Here is a 14,122-nt window from a genome sequence, read left to right as displayed (position 1 = left end):
CACACACACACATGCGCTCGGCTCCAAAGAACAAGTCTGAATGAGTGGTGCACGCCATCTCCTTTTATACCCATATGTCCGGGGCGGAGAGTGGCATGCAAATTCCACTCAGCAATTTTCATTGGCCTTTTCTGAATAAAGCAAATGTGATTGGGGCTCTCAGTAGTGAACCCTTAGTGTCACTACATCAACACAGCGTTGAGTGAGTGGCAGACAGGGAACCTCAGGAAAACCTGAAGAGGGAGAGAGTGAGTAAGCTTGTGCATATCATTGGGCTTTGGCAAGGGGTTGGGTGTTTTTGATGGCCCAGACACAAATCCTTTCAGCCTTGTTTAATCATCATACTTTCTTCTATCTAAACGTTAAGCACAAAATCACTCTGTTTTTGTTTGTGGCTCAGTACACTCATGCAATCTATTTTTTTTCTTCTATAATTTGTTTGCAAACAGCCTCTGCCCTCCCTCTATTGCTCATGTGTTCAAAAGATCATCACAATCTAACTGATTGCACTTGTCTCAGCATAAGGAAGGATTTTAAATATGCAGTGAATTATCGCTTTGTTGGAGACTCATCTAATATTGAGCCAAATTCCTCTTTAGGCTATTTTTACCAAATAGGCAAAAATGTGCTCTGTACTGCCAGCAGTCTGATAGGTCAATTAATCTCTATGTTAATGTGGCCCCATTCAGTGCAAATGCATATACAGCATCTCCCTGTAGTTTGCCTAGCGGTATCACATAAATATCTAATTGGGAACAAGGTGACTCATCGGCAATGTGCTCCATTTTTTGATGATAGAGGAAATATATCACTAATTCTTGAGATAAGGGACAAAACATGTTAAAATCTGAGTTTTTATTTTTTAATACTAAATTCATTTGAAATGGATGTATTTGTAGACAAAGGTCTCAGCTAATGAACGATGTAGGGGAACAGGTTTTTATAAAAAATGCTTTTTTTTTTTTTTTCTGAAAATTGACATTTATTCACTTCATAACTTGCATCTTACTGTCATTTGTGTCAACCCCATCAGATACACCAAAAAGCATGCTATTTTAATTTGATACATCCAACAATACATCCAACAAGTGTAAAGTCTTTAATTATCTAATAATATTGTTCAGTAAAGGAGTTAAGTGATAAAATACATTCAATATTTTCTGTTTTTTTTCTGTTTTCATACTATTCTAAAAATTCTTGTTGACAAAATGTAATATTTTTCCATCTTAACAATGTGTTGTACACTGAAGCCATTTTTTTCCCCCTCAGTTGAAGATGCCTCTATAAACTAAACTAAAATGCCAAAATTGATCCCACAATTTTAACAGAAATTATAATAATGAGAATGACGGAGTTGACAAGTTGAAGCTGTGACCGTAGAGACTTATACATTGTTTGTTTAAAATATGAAAAATATCAAACGTACCAGACCCCGTGTTTTTCTGTTGCATCCACCATGAGCAGGAAGTGGGAAAGGGGTACTCAGAGTTAAAGCTGGCCAGGACATTTTCTGATTTATTCAGGATTTTTTTAAAAATCTGACTTGATGCAAAGTGAGGACACAACTTTGATAGGCAGATTTTTATGGAAAATATCATTTAAGTTTTCTTAATGTATTGTTTGATATCTTACAGATCCCTACCTTTCATTTGATATTTATATTTATGAATTTGTTGCATTTTTAAACACTTTGTTTAGCAGTTTAACATTGTGATCTCTTGCTGAGGACAGGTTAAGTTACATGTGCTTCCAAGTATAGAGCATGCATTTTAAAAAATTCTAATGAAATTATTTTAAAATATAAGTAAAAAATGCCCTGAGTATACACATTTCCTTAAGATTTAACTTTTCCAGTATTTTTATTGTTATGAATTTCTTGATTTTTAAAATAAAGATTACTTTTATATGTAAGATATGTTTTGTCCCTTATCTCAAGAATCAGTGATATCTAGTAAATTGTATTATTTGATAGACTACAAATGTTTAGACCAAGGCCTGTATTCCTGGGTGTTGTTCATTCTCAGCAAGCTTTATGGGCACATATCCTTTGTAAAACATTCAGTACACCAGATGGAGACAGAGAGAGAGAGAGAGAACATGAGATTGTAAAATATTTTATGCCATGAAAATGCAAAAAAAAAAAAACAAACAAAAAAAAACAGAGAAATAGTATTGAGATTCATGTGTGCTACCCATGTGCATGTGCACTACCCATGTGTATATTTGCACTACCCATGTGTATGTGGGTATGTATGTATGTGTGTGTCTGTACGTATGTGTATAAATAGTTTTTATTTTTTATATTTTATTATTATCTATGTCTTGCTGCTGTTTTTGTATTGTTTTTGTATTGTTGTACACTGGAAGCTCCTGTCACCAAGACAAATTCCTTGTATGTGTAAGCAAACTTGGCAATAAAGCTGATTCTGATTCTATTCATATTGAAGATATTTCCTCACAAACAGTCATCAATAGAACAGTCTTTAAAAGATCAATATTTGTTTTACATTTTCATAATAAGGTTAGATTGTTATCTCTAGACTAAAAGTATTGTAAAGTGACAAAGGTATTATATAGGTATTTTTTATGTCCATTATACAAGACAACAGTAGATATTATTTTGAGAAATTCTATAATTATTAAGGTATGTTGCATTAAAGCCATTTAATCTTTCTCATTTGCTATGCATGGGGCTAGCCCGTCGTCCTCAGTGTTAATCAAGGGAGATCTGGAGAACATAATGCGCATGTGCAACAAGCACTCAATGATAGCCTGAGGGGCACATTTGCCTTTGCCCCTTAGCCAATCAGAAGCTTTGATCATATGTATGTCAAGCTGACATGTCTTCGGAAGTGTATGCCATTGCTTTGAGGTGTTGTTGATGCATTGGTTTGTATCAGATTACAATAACTGCAGATATTGAGTCTTTCATTTTGTAATGCTGTTTGTGTGAGTTAGTGAGATAATATGCACAGTCTTTGATTTGCCTATATCTGGTTTGCCTTCATGGTCACTTGAACTTTCTGTCATGGATGTGCACATTTTAGTGGTGTTATGTGCTGAGATGAAATTATTAGGGATGTTTGTGCGTGGCATTATGCCATGTTGGGTTAAGTGATTGTTTGTGCCCCAGCAGAAATAATGAGCCTGAGAAGCCACTCTTGAAGCCATTGCAAAATTACTATTAACCCACCCATAAATGTTTTGTATGTCGATTGCTTAGCAACATTCTATTATGTCAGGGATGATATCTTTTGGCAAAATTATAGCACTTAATGAATTTGCTTTGTAAAATAAACCGAAAATGTTTTACCGAAAATGTATATCCTTAATGTTTTGTATGTAGTAACCATTTTATAAAAGCAATGAGGCACACAAGGCCATGCTATATTGTAAATAGTCTCAGCTAAAGGGTTTACGGTTACTCTGCTGTATGTCGTTTCTAACAATGCGTTTAAGTTGTTACAATATTTACAATATAGCACAGCTCTCATACCTTTTTCTTAAATAAAACACTACAGTCTGAAGCCCTAAATAATAGCAAGCACAATACTTTTATTTATTTATTTTTTTATTTTTCTCTTTTTATTTTTTTTTTATTATTATTTTTATTTTAATTATTTTTTTTCAGGAGCAGTTCTCTCTCTCACAGTCCAGATCAAAGTTGTCGTCCTGCTCTTCGGTCTGCCTCCCGCAAAACTCCACCCATAACCAGAGGACGTCTCAATGCCATTGGAGGATCACGAGATTCTGGTCCCGCCTACCAGCACTTGCAGGAAGTAGACAGCTCAGAGAGGGAGTCAGTGAGAAGGTTAGATTAAAACATTACTTTTGCTGCAGGCTTAATGAGCTAAATGCTAATTATGTAATGCCTGTGCATACTGTAGTTTTGCTCTAATGGATTCAACTATAGTCACTGATTCTCTGAGTGTAGGGAATGCAATGAAAATGACATGCAGAGAGCTATTTTTCAAAGAAGAATAGTGTCCATTTGAGTTCTGGTAGATGATGCTCTGTTCCAAAACTTATGGAGGCAGCATTAAAAGGCACCATATTTGCATTCCCGATGCCAATGCTGCAGTGTTAATCTCATTTAAAAATAAAAGTTTTTTTTTTTTAATTTGTCAATGATAATTAAGACAAGATGAAAAAGATGCATAATGATGATCAGCAAATGTTTTAATTAATGTTGATGAAAATATGATGAGAAAAAATAAGACTGCAAGATATTAACAAAACACTTTTGATTTATTTATAGAAAGAAAGAAAAATCTGGAAAGAATTTATTCAAATTATCCAGTCACAGTATGTTGGGAATACCCCACCCCGAGCTGCGTGAGCTGCATGAGCTGCAAGAGCTGAACACTTGGGATGCTGTTTGGTTAACTACCTCATTTAATTATCCTATACACGTGAGATTAATCACTATATCTACAAACCTAATATTACAACCTAGATCTGCACAGACAATGAAGCGAATGAACAGGTAAACTTACACTAAGTTACGTGCTAGAATGTGTAACCTGCATTTTGAATATGCCATTTCCTTAAAAATGCACTACACATACTGCAGTATTCAACACATACTGCAGGAATTCAAAACAGTGTAACTTCTAAAAAGTAGCTAATACTTCACTATATTCATTATATCTTATCTCATGTTTTCAGGACAGTTTTGTCATGTTGTTTAATTTTACATATTAATCATATTAATCTTTAATATGTTTGATACATGTTTTAATATCTGTAAGTAGTTTATACATATTAAAACATGGCGGATGAGACGAGAGAAATGTATTATGTAGATTATAAATAAACCTTTGTTAAATATTGGAAGGTATCTATAACAATAGTTCAATGTAATTAGGAATGCATTTTATATTATAAATAATATATTTTAATGTGTCAACATGTCGAACTCTTGAAATCAATTGTGAGTCCAGTGTCCCATGCAGAGCACTATTTGTGTGTCATGTGGAGTTGCAGCCTATGTAGTACATTCCAACTAGGCCACTTATGAGGTTCCATGATAGTTAGGATGGTTAGAAGGCAGCTGCCTATGTACACTAGGCAGTTGGCAGCAAGTCAGCTCACTAGGTTTTGGAACAAAGCTACTGTCAGCCTCAATCAGAACCCCTCTTTCAGTTGCTTCTATCCTCTGATTTATGGGCCAATCTGTAGTCTTTAAACAACAGCTTCTGCCACACAACCCCCAAAGCAGAGAATGTTCTTCCTCTTACTTTCATTTTTTTTATCTGTCTTTCAATCTCTCTCTTTGTCTGTGTCTTGGCTTTGTTTTCAAGTCAAAGAAAATTTCACAAAGCACCATTCTCTCCAGCTTGAATATATAAATATTTATTTGTTTGTATTTTTTCCTCTTTAGATGCAGTGCAGTTTATGAGGAAAATAGCAACAAGTGTTGCTTTGATTATCTGTAATCTGTGGTAAAATAGAGTTACCCAGAATGTATCTTTAATGGCTTTGTGTTCGTGTCATAAAGCCTGTTTTATAATTGCTCCCTAGTTTTATGTGGAGTGTGTGTGTGTATGCCTTTGTCTCTGTGTTGACTCTGGGAGCAACAAGCGGGCTAGTCTGAGCTCTGTTATTGAAGTTCTGCATGCAGGCATGACTCACTGAGACAGGAGGGCACTGGGGAGCGCTGTCTTCTCCAGGAGCTGCACAGCTAATAAAAACCACACTGTCATAGCCAATTAAACAGCAAGTGATATATCAATGGAATGGGCAGTCCTCTATGAGTTCTCCAGAATGGGGCAAATCATCAACCCACATGGATTGCAGGCTTTTCTTGGCCTAGTTAATGCTCGTTTGCTATACAGGAAGGCTTTGTAGTGCAGAAAGACCCCACCTTGCCTTAAAAACACTACTAGAGCCCAACAGGATCTCAGTACTGACCTATTTCCAGCCTTTCAGCCTGCATAAGAATATTCCTCTGCCAGAGAGGTTGGTTACCATAGAGACAGGCTGGGATAAGGGAGGAGTGGGATAATGAGAAGGAGAGAGTGGGAGCAAGACAGGAGAGGAGTGACAGAAAAAAAGATAGGGAGGGAGAGAAACAGAGATAGAACTGTTTTGCATATGATAGCAGAAAAAAAAAAAAAATCTTGGTCGTCTCATTCCTTTCATCCCAGAAAGCTTACTGTTTTCTCACTAAAATGGCTCACGCAGGGAACAGATTTGGCACTGTGTTATTGTTCACATATTTTTAGATAAAGGTACCTGTCAGACTCCTCTGAGTTTAAGTAGTATGTAGGCATAAATTATAATTGCTTGTTCATAATGGTGTATCTTGAAGTCAAACTGTTATGTTCAACACATTTTGGAGGACTTTTAGAGCACTTCCACACTTGAGCATTTGGTGCAGACCTGAGTCAAATTGACAGAGTTCGGTTCATTTGCGTTCGGTTTTTCAAACTCTTTTTTTATCCCCTTTTCTCCCCAAGTTGGCATTTGCAATTCCCAGTGCTCACTAGGTCCTCGTGGTGGCACAGTTGCTCACCTCAATCCGGGTGATGGAGGACAAATCTCAGTTGCCTCCGCTTCTGAGACAGTTAGCCCGAGCATTTTATCACGTGGCTTGTTGGGCGCGTTACCGCGAAGACTCAGCACTATTCCCCGCAATCTCCATGCACAACTTACCACGTGCCCCATCGAGAGCGAGAATCACTATATCGTGACCACGAGGAGGGTAACCCATGTGACTCTACCCTCCCTAGCAACTGGGACAATTTGATTGCTTAGGAGGCCTGGCTGGAGTCACTCAGCATGCCCTGGATTCAAACTCGTGACTCCAGGGGTGGTAGTCAGCATCATAGCTCGCTGAGATACACAGGCCCCCCCTTTTCCAAACTCAAGTGTGCACCTGTGGACTACACCTCATGTTCACTTGTAAAGGTGTTCTGGGGTACGGTTTGCAATTATTATGGAAGCAGTTTGGTGTAACTTGAGGAAGTGAACCACTATTAATGACGTTGGCATATAATTTGCATCTTTGCATCTTTGTCGAAATTGTTATAGCATAAAGCATTTCTCATACATGTAACTGCCTGTCTCCAAATAATTTTACTTTTGAGAGCAGCTTGCATTCTTTGCATCTCTATCAATACATCGGTAGCACACAAATGCAAGTGCTGTTCTGTGCATGTAAAGTTTTTGTGGTAAATCCAAAGGAACAAATACTTCACACAGGGAAACTGGTTTAGTTCCCATATAATACAGTGATACAGAGGCAGGGAGAGAGGAATGGAATCAAAAACAGGTTCGGACCAAGCAATTGAACCAAAAAATACTTCTTTGATTGCTGCCTCCCTCCCTCCTGCTTATTGACACAAGGCTACTTTCACAGTTACCAGTTACCTTGACAAAGTCATTTTCTAAACCCTGACCTCATCAGCTCTCTTCCTCTCTTCCAGCAAGTTTTTGCTCATTAAGTTTTCTTAGTAAGAGGGTATAAAAGAGTCCGGGCTGTTCATTATAAAGAAGCTCTCTAAACAAGCCCTTAAAAAATATTCCACAACCCTGATGCCCTTCTAGCTGTTTTCCTTTCAGCCAAATAATTTGGAGGTATATGAAATTGTTACATAATGAGAACAACAGCATTACAGAAACATCCTTCAGATGTTACCTCATAAACCAGTGTTTCTCAACTGGTGGGTTGTGTCACAGGTCAATTCTGATTGGGTTGTGGACAACAGGGAAAAACAATGTTAAATGCAAATAATACAAATATTATTACCTAAAAAAAAACACATAATCATGCATAGTTTGGCTACCAATTTGGTTTGGCTTATCAACTTTTAAAAGGAAGGAGAAAACGCTTCCATATCTTTTGTTTTTGATATCAAAAGCCATGTTTTCAATTAAACACAGTAGCCCAACACACTTCTGCTGTTGTTTATGCATTTACAGAATTGTCAGTTTTATTGTTGGGCCCATGCAGTTTATGGTAAAAAATGTATTTTATGGTAATATTTTTGTTACTTTTGTAGCATTAAAAAATTGGGTACTGTTTTGAGTCACCACTTGGATTCCAATGTTGTAATCACTCAGCTTATGAGAAGACATTACAGCATGCTTTTTAACTATTTAAATTGAAGCAAATGTCCTTCATCAATGAAGTTCAGTAAAGCTTTAGATGATGTGAAGCTAAATCCATGCATCCTTAACTGTTGCTTTTATGTCTTGACATTTCAGTCACAGTGTATACTCTGCAGAATGGATGATCCGTGGCCTGCTGAAATGCTCTGGATTTTTGTCATATCTTTTGTATAGAAAATGGAATCAGACAATATCGCTCCCCTTGATCGAGGCTTAACTCTGCCTCGGTCATTATCAGAAATAGCAGTGCTTGGTTAAATACTGTTGCTGTGAGAAAAGCCATTCTTTGTCAGGGATTATGAATTATTACACAAAGATAATGAGTCAGGGAAACAATACCGATTTCTCCTAAATTGAGAGATTACTTTACCAAAGATCTGGTTGGATGGAACTTCTGCTTTCATCGCTTTTAAAAGTATTTTGCATGCAAATTGTCAATAGATTCACTTAAGAATGACTGCCACGGGGGGAAGCAAATTCTGAATCAGGAAACCATCTAAAACCCAGCTGAACAAAATGATTATGAGTCCTAGAATCTGTCTTGGTTCCAGACAAACAAGTTAATTGCTAATAATCTGAGAAATGTGTTGTAATTGTTTCATTCTGGCCATACTTAGTAGACTTGCCATTTAAAAAGACTGTACATGTACAGCAGCACGATTGCAATTGTTATATTTAGTGCTGTCAGTCGATTTAAATTTGTAATTGCAAATAATCGCATAATTTTTTTTTGTTAATTGTGATGAATTGCAGATTTTGAAAGTCAAAATGCATTTATTTCCATCTTAGTAAAGAAAACAAAACAATATGTAACAACATTGTACTTTATTAACAAAGTCTTCAACAGTCTAAAGATAGAAATGCACTGAAATAGCACTAATTCAAGTATCATTAAATGTTTCCCAAAGTCTAAGTGGTAGTTTGAGTAATTAAAAGAACTAGTCTCCCCATAGGTTGCATTTTCATTGCAATGGGCATTAAATCTCTTAAACTCTCATCCTCCAAAATATTAATCTGCCGGTAGACTTGACATGCTTCTGTTGTAATTCAAATGTGCATTATTTAGGCTGAAAAATACTTGATTTCACTTCTGGGCTTGTTTTGTACATCAAATAGCATTATGAGGTCCTTTCTCCATAATTTTATGGTGTGTGTGTGTGTGTGTGTGTGTGTGTGTGTGTGTGTGTGTGTGTGTGTGTGTGTGTGTGTGTGTGTGTGTGTGTGTGTGTGTGTGTATGTATGTATGTGTGTTGTGAAGTGTGCGTCAGTGTAATGACTCCAGGCAGACACATTATAAAGGTTACCAACAAGTGTTTATGATGGTTTATGCATCATTAAAGTGTGTTAATCACGATTTAAGCAAAATTAACGTGTTAAACTTTTCAAATTAATCGTATGCATTAACACATTAATTCTGACAGCTCTAGTTATATTGCTTAAATTCAAAAGTTATATTACGAGATGTTAATATCAAGTTGCATTTTAGACATATTATGGCCAGATGTAAAATGGCCAGTCATATTCATGTTAAAGTCGCAGTGAAGTACCTCAACGAGCGCAGTGAAACAGGAAGTGGGGGCGGGACATGTTGAACAGCTCATCTTATGAGCTCATCTCATCTTATTTTTTTTAAATAACCAATAGGCTTTAGTTTACATCACAGTCTGGCAAAGCCACACACATACATTCCCCTTTCCACCCTGCTGCTTATGCCAGAGCTGGTTACTGGGGAAACTGAGAACTGATCTTAATATCGGCCCGCTTTTTCACTGACTTGAGAACCAAATGATGATCTAACTGACCACGTTACTAAATAACGAGCCCACTAATGCAAACAGCATATTGCGATCTTTACTTACGACAAGGCTGGAGACGTTGTGCAAGTCCAATGCAGATGAATGTGAAACAAGCTAATAAAAGATCATAATATGAACATTTGAACCACAATACACTAAATATCTTCTTCTTTTGGCTGCTCTCGTTAGGGGTTGCCACAGTGGACCATCCGTGATCCACACAGGTTTTACGCCGGATGCCCTTCCTAACGCAACCCCCAGTGGCTGGGGGACTCTTCAATACATTAAATATAAAGAATAAAGAACACTTACTTGTGCTGTACATCTCAAGATACCTCAGAAAAGTGTTTTAAAAATATGAAGAAACTCCAGCCACTTTCTCCGCATCCGTGATCACCTTTGGAAACATTTAGGCATGAAATGCCTCGTACACAACCACAAATTTGCAGTTATTCCTCCTTCCTTGAAATGTAAAAATTCAAGCTAGCAGGCTCATAAACAAAGTAGTTTGTGGAATGAAACAGGGTTTTGGGAGGTAAACCGCTGAAAATACACCTCGTCATTATTTCTGTGCTTGCTGCTTCGAAGACAGGTTTGTGTACATGACAGGCTGTTGAAGGGGCAGGGTTACTGAAAACTTTTTACTATTAGCTTAGCTGCTGAACAGTCTAATATATGTCATCATAGAAGAGTCAGTCATGTCAGCAGAAGAACAAGTCATTTTGATTAAAGGGATAGTTCACCCATCATTTACACACCTTAATGCCATCCCAGATGTGTATGACTTTCATTCTTCTGAAGAACATAAAGATTTTTAGAAGAACATCTTAGCTCTGTTGGACCTTACATTGCAAGGAAATGGTGGCCAAAAATCCAAAGGTCCAAAAAGCAGATAAAAGCAGCATAAAAGTAATTCATAAGGCTCCAGTGCAGGGGTCGGAAACCTTTTTGATATGGAGTGCCATTTTTTATTTTCCTGGTCAACGGCTGTGCCAACATTTTCCAAAGTTTGAGTCCACTTATGAAAATGTTTCTATTTAGTATTTTTCTATTTTAATCATTTATTTTTCATTACAAATTATGTTATTAGCATAACAGTTTGAGTGAAAAATTTGTTGAAAACCTGCATGTGAAAAATCTTGCATGTGAATTTACACAGAGCATCTTGTGAAAGTGCTTTAATGAAAGAAAACCTGTCCATTTGTACAAAATGAGTTAACACAGTTAGTCACAAATTTGATTATTTGTCATACATTTTTCAAAATCACACAGAGGGGTAATCACTAGGACGCAAGCAACAGCGATAGAGGAGCAGTCTATTTTATTTATATGACGTTTTTCACACCTGACCTGCATTCCAATCTACATCTTGATGTAATCCTTCATGATAAACTAAACACTATTAAAGTGTGACGAGACTCGCACTGAGCATGCAAGCCATTCGCGCATCACCAGCCGATCAACTATTTAGCCTTTTTCGGTGAATCGCACCTGCAAAATCCTAAAACTTTATTTCCAGGTTTAATTTATATTTTGAATAGACTCAAGATGTTTTAAGCCCACGATGTGGGTTTATGTTTTCTCTTTTAATGGTTTAATGTAGTTTTGAGTGTGACCTTTGTTTAAGGAGCATGTACCTGTATGCGAAATCTTATTAATAGTGTTTTTTTCCTTATTACATCATGTGTTGTTCTGAAAGCAAAAAGAAACAAATGAAACACGGCATGTAGATTGTCATCCACGTAGCCTGACCGGAGCAAAGCGGGCGCATTTTCTCACGCGATTAACTGAAAGTGAAGCGCTGCCAGCTCATGATGCACGAATGGCTCACACGCGCTGCACGAGTCTGTTGGGTATACTGCAGTCTCATCACAACTTTTTGTTTAGCCTCCCATTCAGCTCATGAAAACACGCTGCGTGATCATGAGGATTACATCAAGATGTAGATGTTAATAAAATGTAGATGTTAAATAAAATAGTCTACTCCTCTCTCACCGTTGCTGGCATGCCAATTCTGGCACGTGTGCCATAGGTTGCCGACCCCTGCTCCAGTGGTTACATTTGGGTGAGAAACATATCAAGATTTAAGTCCTTTTTTAATATAAATCTCCACATTTACTTTCACTTTCAGATGTGAAAGTGAAACTAAACAGGAGCCACATGTGACTTTCAGATGTGACACAGTACATCGCTTTTGAAGATATGGATTTAACCACTGGAGTCTTATGTATTACTTTTATGCTGCTTTTGTGTGCTTTTTGGACCTTCACATTTCTGGCCTACATTCACTTGCACTGAAAGGAACAACAGAGCTGAAATATTCTTCTAAATATCTTCATTTGTGTTCAGCAGAAGAAGGAAAATCATACACATCTGGGATGCCATGAGGGTGAGTAAATGATGAGAGAATTTTCATTTTTGGGTAAACTATCCCTTTAAAGATTACAAGAATATATATATATATATATATATATATATATATATATATATATATATATATATACAGGTGCATCTCAGTAAATTAGAATGTCATGGAAAAGTTCATTTATTTCAGTAATTCAACTCAAATTGTGAAACTCGTGTATTAAATAAATTCAATGCACACAGACTGAAGTAGTTTAAGTCTTTGGTTCTTTTAATTGTGATGATTTTGGCTCACATTTAACAAAAACCCACCAATTCACTATCTCAACAAATTAGAATATGGTGACATGCCAATCAGCTAATCAACTCAAAACACCTGCAAAGGTTTCCTGAGCCTTCAAAATGGTCTCTCAGTTTGGTTCACTAGGCTACACAATCATGGGGAAGACTGCTGATCTGACAGTTGTCCAGAAGACAATCATTGACACCCTTAACAAGGAGGGTAAGCCACAAACATTCATTGCCAAAGAAGCTGGCTGTTCACAGAGTGCTGTATCCAAGCATGTTAACAGAAAGTTGAGTGGAAGGAAAAAGTGTGGAAGAAAAAGATGCACAACCAACCGAGAGAACCTTATGAGGATTGTCAAGCAAAATCAGTTCAAGAATTTGGGTGAACTTCACAAGGAATGGACTGAGGCTGGGGTCAAGGCATCAAGAGCCACCACACACAGACGTGTCAAGGAATTTGGCTACAGTTGTCATATTCCTCTTGTTAAGCCACTCCTAAACCACAGACAACGTCAGAGGTGTCTTACCTGGGCTAAGGAGAAGAAGAACTGGACTGTTGCCCAGTGGTCCAAAGTCCTCTTTTCAGATGAGAGCAAGTTTTGTATTTCATTTAGAAACCAAGGTCCTGGAGTCTGGAGGAAGGGTGGAGAAGCTCATAGCCCAAGTTGCTTGAAGTCCAGTGTTAAGTTTCCACAGTCTGTGATGATTTGGGGTGCAATGTCATCTGCTGGTGTTGGTCCATTGTGTTTTTTGAAAACCGAAGTCACTGCACCCGTTTACCAAGACATTTTGGAGCACTTCATGCTTCCTTCTGCTGACCAGCTTTTTAAAGATGCTGATTTCATTTTCCAGCAGGATTTGGCACCTGCCCACACTGCCAAAAGCACCAAAAGTTGGTTAAATGACCATGGTGTTGGTGTGCTTGACTGGCCAGCAAACTCACCAGACCTGAACCCCATAGAGAATCTATGGGGTATTGTCAAGAGGAAAATGAGAAACAAGAGACCAAAAAATGCAGATGAGCTGAAGGCCACTGTCAAAGAAACCTGGGCTTCCATACCACCTCAGCAGTGCCACAAACTGATCACCTCCATGCCACGCCGAATTGAGGCAGTAATTAAAGCAAAAGGAGCCCCTACCAAGTATTGAGTACATATACAGTAAATGAACATACTTTCCAGAAGGCCAACAATTCACTAAAAATGTTTTTTTTATTGGTCTTATGATGTATTCTAATTTGTTGAGATAGTGAATTGGTGGGTTTTTGTTAAATGTGAGCCAAAATCATCACAATTAAAAGAACCAAAGACTTAAAATACTTCAGTCTGTGTGCATTGAATTTATTTAATACACGAGTTTCACAATTTGAGTTGAATTACTGAAATAAATGAACTTTTCCACGACATTCTAATTTATTGAGATGCACCTGTATATATATACGCTCCCGCTCAAAAGTTTAGGGTCACTTACTCGTTCTTTATTTTTTTCACATTTTAGAAAAATAGTAAAGTCATCACAACTGTGGAATAATCTAAATGGAAATATGGGAATTATGTTGA

The 14,122-nt window shown here is 37.2% G+C and overlaps 1 protein-coding gene across 1 annotated transcript in view; it reads left to right on the top strand.

Annotated features, from left to right (window-relative positions):
• The window catches only part of LOC127412351 (pro-neuregulin-3, membrane-bound isoform), a 544,136-nt gene that overhangs the window by 525,561 nt on the left and 4,453 nt on the right, over nt 1-14,122 (top strand). The window contains 1 exon segment of the mRNA XM_051648631.1: nt 3,632-3,811. Coding sequence (XP_051504591.1) covers nt 3,632-3,811 — 180 coding nt within the window.

This window comes from Myxocyprinus asiaticus, chromosome 21 (assembly GCF_019703515.2).
Source record: "Myxocyprinus asiaticus isolate MX2 ecotype Aquarium Trade chromosome 21, UBuf_Myxa_2, whole genome shotgun sequence".
Taxonomy (NCBI): domain Eukaryota; kingdom Metazoa; phylum Chordata; class Actinopteri; order Cypriniformes; family Catostomidae; genus Myxocyprinus; species Myxocyprinus asiaticus.
Note: the sequence above shows the minus strand (reverse complement) of the source record. Positions and strands in the feature narration are given on the sequence as shown.